The sequence below is a fragment of the Hydra vulgaris genome, chromosome 01 (assembly GCF_038396675.1).
Source record: "Hydra vulgaris chromosome 01, alternate assembly HydraT2T_AEP".
Taxonomy (NCBI): Eukaryota; Metazoa; Cnidaria; class Hydrozoa; order Anthoathecata; family Hydridae; genus Hydra; species Hydra vulgaris.
Window position 1 is genome coordinate 14,442,501 of NC_088920.1, and position 5,681 is coordinate 14,448,181.

Consider the following 5,681-nt stretch of genomic DNA (forward strand, 5'->3'; position numbering starts at 1 on the left):
GAGCTATTAGGGATATATAAATAGGGAACTGTTAGGGTTTCAGTACAGTCATAGAAGGGAGTTACTCCTCTATAAACTGAGGTTTCGGAGTAGGGCAGTGTTAAGTTAGATTTATTTATTTTTCTTCTTATTTTTAAAATAAACCGTATTTAAAATCTAAATATGCTATATTAGATGTCTTATTATTGTTACTTCAAATTTTATGTTATATAAATTCGAAATTTGAATAAAATAATGTTTTAATTTTACCAGTGACTCCAACATGCCTTTGTTGCAGAGAGTTTCCTCCAGCAAAACAAGGTCATCATCTGTTAGTAGTGGTAACTGATTCTACCAATTTATATCAGGCTTAACTGTCAATCCAATTGCAGAATTGTTACTAATTGACACAACTTGTGTCTCAATTCGCTCCAAACGATTGACTATTTTTTCATGTCATAGTGGATAGAAAACACACATATCCAAACACTTTTTTTCAAATTCTTTAAATATATAAAAATTGTTAAGAACTTTGCCAAAATTACTCTCATAACACTAAAAGAAAAATATATAAATTCATAAGTTTAAATAGAATTTTAAATAGTTAAAAATCTTCTGTCTTCCAATAAATAGGATTGATTTTCGCTTTCTCCTTATTCTAAATTTGACACCTTTGATTGATATGAGCTTGTTTGTGGATGTCTAATATTAGGCAATAAAGTTGTTACACTTAAGGATGATTTTTGCAAAAATAAATTTGAGTTGATAGGATAACTATTGTGGGTATTATCAACTTAAATAGGCTATTTGGTTAATTTTAGTTTTGATTTAGCTTGTAAATTTATTTGATTTATTGTAACAGGTTGTTTTGGTGACAATGAAGCTAAAGAACTCCCTTCATCATCACATACCCCAGCACCACAAACAACTGATTTATAAATTTTTTTTTTTTCGTGCTGAACTTGCCTCACTCTCACTGATACCTACATTTGAGGTATACAATAGTTTATCCATCATTTATGAGGCAACGTTAAAATCATCTAGAATATTTTAAAGAAATATAAACAACATAAAAAAATATTATAAAATTTACATACATAATTTATTTGCATTTAAAATAGCAATAACAAAATTATGAAAATTTGTCCAGGTTCGAAATGAGCTCTGGACAAATTTTCGCGTCACGGTAAGGAAGGAGGCGTGAACTTCCTGGTTAAATGCACTTCCGCGGTGCTCTGTGACTAGACCTTTAGGACTTCTTGGGGCACCTAAAAAATAAAAAAAGTAAAAAAAATTAAAAAAATTAAAGATATTGATCTACATTATTAAAAGTTACATATAACAACCACAACATTAAAAGTTAAAAATCAAATACATATAATATATGTATTTGAATTTATATATGAATTTTTATATAAATTTGAATATATATGATATATATACATATATATACATATATATATATACATATATATATATATATATATATATATATATATATATATATATATATATATATATATATATATATATATATATATATATATATATATATATATATATATATATACACATATATATATATACATATATATATATATATATATATATATATATATATATATATATATCGAATATATATATATATATATATATATATATCGAATATATATATATATATATATATGATTAACATGACGAACTGTATAACTGAATCATCAACACTTCTCTTTCTTTATTTAATATAACTTAAATTTCCTTTTAAAATCGGGTTTTTTTTATCAAAATTAAAAAACTAATTATGATGTCTGCAAACGTAATAGGATGTTGGTACATACTATACTCTTACGTTTGCATAAAGCATTAAAATAGAATTGTTTTGTTAACATGGCCGTTGTTTTTAACGCTTTCCGTTAAAGATTAATGATTTTTCTTTTACATGCGTTTATATAAGTTAAAAATAAATGAAAAATTAAAACCATTTAATTTAGTCTAAAAATTACTAAATAAACTACTACATCATACGCTAATTATATGTAAAACTTGCCCTTTTAATTATTATGTATTTGTCAAACTAGTAGACTTTAAATTGCCATTATTGATATTCGATAAAAAAACGCATTGTACAAATACCTCAGTCAATATTAGCCAATGTTGGATAAATAATAACTTTCTAATATTTTTTCGCCATTATCGGCCAAATATATATTGCAACAATATTGACACAAAAATATTGGCGCATTATTAGCTAACTATATTGTATCTTAATTTTAGCGCAATATGGTTTAAAAATATTGGCGATATATCCGATATCTTGGCCAATATTGGCCAACATACCCAACTTTCCGCCAGTATTCCAACAATATTGTTTGCTACATGGGTAGTTGTTTTTTTGTTATTTCAGTAATTCTAGTGGGCGGTCTACGTAATCTTAGGCCAGATTGAGATAATCTTTCAACACTGTTATTGTTATTATTATCATTTTTTATTTGTTCTTTATTACAATATTACATATACAAGTAATATAAAAAAAGAAAAGTTAACAAGATATCTTTAATAAATAAGGCATAAAAATAAATTTAAAGAACGCGGATAGTTTATAAAGACCATCTGGTTTTGTCACAGAGAAACCACTATTGAAAAAATAAAACGTTTTTTTTTTTTTAATGGTTTTTGCCTTCTGTTATGGTGTTTACGGTTTGCATCAACCAAATTACTGTGTCTTCCGAACAGCTGACTCATGTGAACAATAATATCCATAATTTTTTAGATGAACCTCTTGCGCACGCTGAATCTAATTTGTCGAAAATGATCACTAATTCTTATTAATCCCAATATGTTATTCACTATATATTATTGAGTATAATCAATATAATCTCATTTCCAGATTAAATATAATGCATTTTCAGATTGTTTAATATGTTGCGCAAAAAGCCTTAAATAGCCTACTTGGATAAGATGGTTATCGGTGTGTGTTAAGCAAAATTACCAAATATCCGTTTCCGCTTCTGACTGCAATAGCGCCAAGCCACTGTCAAATATATAAGTTAACGTTTAGGCTTCTGACAGATTGTTCAACTTCTATTTGTTACAAAATTAAATTTAATAATAAATGTATATAAAGTCCCAGCAAACACGGGGACGTACAAAAAATGTACAATGGACGTCTTGACGTAACGTCTCGGACGCGTTCAAAACTGATTCTAAATTAGACGCTTAAAGACGTCTTTTTCGGACGTTCAAAAGATGTTCTTTAGAGACGTAAAAGTTTTATTTGCGTACTAAAATGATAATGATAGAACAGGAGAAATTTGGCCCAGAAAAAGCGTCATTTAAACGTTCAAAAGATGTTCAGAACGTCTTTAAAGCGCTCAAACGACGTTCGTTAAGCTACATCGTAATTTAGTAATCGCAGTTATTTGATAGCTGAATTAGGCTCATAGCTTAACTTAAAAACCCCACCATTGTGGGGTTTTTACCACTGGATTTTAAAGTTTAGAAAACATAACCGGAATGTCAGCAAGTGCAGATATAAAACTCAATTTGCACCATAAACTATTTTAAAGATATTTCGCGTTACAAAAATATTTAAAAAATATCTTGAAAACTGTCATTATGATTTTCTCTATCCAGTTCACCTCCACCTTTTCTATCCGGCGGATAGAACAGGCTGAGGTGTAGGCCCTAAATAATTAAAAATTACCCAAAAAAGCCACTTTATTATTAATATGAGTAAAACATAATTGTTTGAATGCATCCCTGAAAATAAAACTCCATTGTTTTAAATCTAATTAAAAATAAAAAACTATAAAAATGATTTTTTATTTTATCAAATCTTTAAGATTATTAAAACTCATCCTTGATTATTTATATTATATTATAATTATAAAAAAAAATATGGACGAGCAATAATCTTCATCAGATTTGTCTTAAAAAAGCATTTTTATTCCTCATTCCATCCATATTAAAACAGACATTAATTTGTTTGTCATGAGTGGCGCTACTGCAGTTTCCCCCCCCCCCCCCTTTTTTATGATTGATTATGATAGAGAATTTTATGCTGATTAAGAATCGTATAAAAACATAGGTCTGAAAATCAACGGAAAGTGCTCTAATTCGACGTCAAAGTTTAAAAAAATCCCAATATAAACGCTAATATTCGCCATTTTGAAAATAACTGTTGATGGCTGTTTTAGTCACTATAATTAACTCGTAGTTAACGTGGTTTTTACGTTTACTACGTAACGAACATGTTTTAAGTAAAACATGTTCATCTTGTGAAATTTGCACGCACAATTTAAAAAATTCTTTCGTGCTAACCAACAGAATTTCAAAACTAAATTCATTAAAAATGAAACTATTGTAAAGATACAATGCAATTAAAAAGTAATTAACATATGATTCGTCATTTTTTTTTAAATTTATTTTATTTTCATAATTAAGCAAGACCAAAGAATAAATTAGATTTTATTCAAATTTATTGAAATTTTTAAAATAACTAATGTTATTCATGGACATACTGATGTTTATTGATGTTCGTTAAAGTGTTTATTTCAAATTTTATTAATAAAACGTACAAACATTCAGTATGTTCATTTCAAATTTTATTTATGAACATACTTCAATAATGTTCTCTGCAAAAAATATTTTAAATAAATTTTTGTGGCTATGAAAATAGCCGTTTTTGGTTTACAATGATCCTAGAGTATAAATTATAATGTACGCGATGTTTCCTATGCACACAGTAAGCACTACTCTGGTCAGACTGGGTATGCTGTTACAACCTGGTCCCAAAAATGATAAAAACGATGTTCGTTGAATCTTTGCATCCACATGAATTCTGATAAATAATCTGTTATCATTTCGCGATTAGTCGAACCCATCATTGATTTGAATTTTGCTTTAGCTCGACACCACATAGCTTCCACATGATTTGTAGTTACTCCTGTCTGCGGATCCACAAAGTTGTAGGTGTGATTAACTGTGCCGTGTTGATATAAAGGCCCTTGCAAGCCATTATATGCTTCCCACATATCACTCCAGATAGTAGTGCCAGGTAGGATCCACTTATGTATGATTGGAATCAATGTTGCCGCATCGCGATTTTGCACTGGAATTAAAAATCCTTTTTTAGTCGCAGGTTCATAACCACCAAATATCCACTGTTGCTGGGTTATGCGACCAACGTGGTTCTTTCTTTTACAAAAAACAGATTCATCTATTTCAACAATGCACCCAGGACCGCCTATTGGGTCAGGGTTATTGAGGAAGTACTCGACGCAAATGTCTCTGCAAAATTGATTCCAATCAACAATAGTGTGATCAGATGCAATATTAAGCTCTTGCCTGAGATCGCTTACCGAAAACCCTCGACTTTTACCTGCGTCTCTACTCCAAACGTAAGTCAAGCCTAATACCTGCCACAAGTGTAAATGGGATTTCTCGAAGAAGCTGCCTTTTCTTATGCTAAAAGTTCTTTTACAACGTTTCACCGGACATCTCCAAATTACTTGATCGATTGCGTTGTTTTTAGCTTGCTGTGTGCACGGAACGCCACATACACTACAACTCATACTTTCAGCCAGTAAACCATGAGTTCTGCACCAACGAATTGTATCTTCTAAATTGTATTTAAATTTTGCTCCAATTTCTGTTAGCGAAAGTGAGTCAAAGTCGTTCATTATTGGTCTTCGAAGAGCCAT

At 29.4% G+C, this 5,681-nt stretch overlaps 1 protein-coding gene across 1 annotated transcript; it reads right to left on the reverse strand.

The window, feature by feature from the left end:
- Positions 1–4,739: 4,739 nt before the first annotated feature.
- On the reverse strand, positions 4,740–5,681 carry LOC136074130 (uncharacterized). Its single transcript, XM_065786431.1, has one exon. It carries the CDS (start codon positions 5,679–5,681, stop codon positions 4,740–4,742), a length of 942 nt encoding a protein of 313 aa, XP_065642503.1.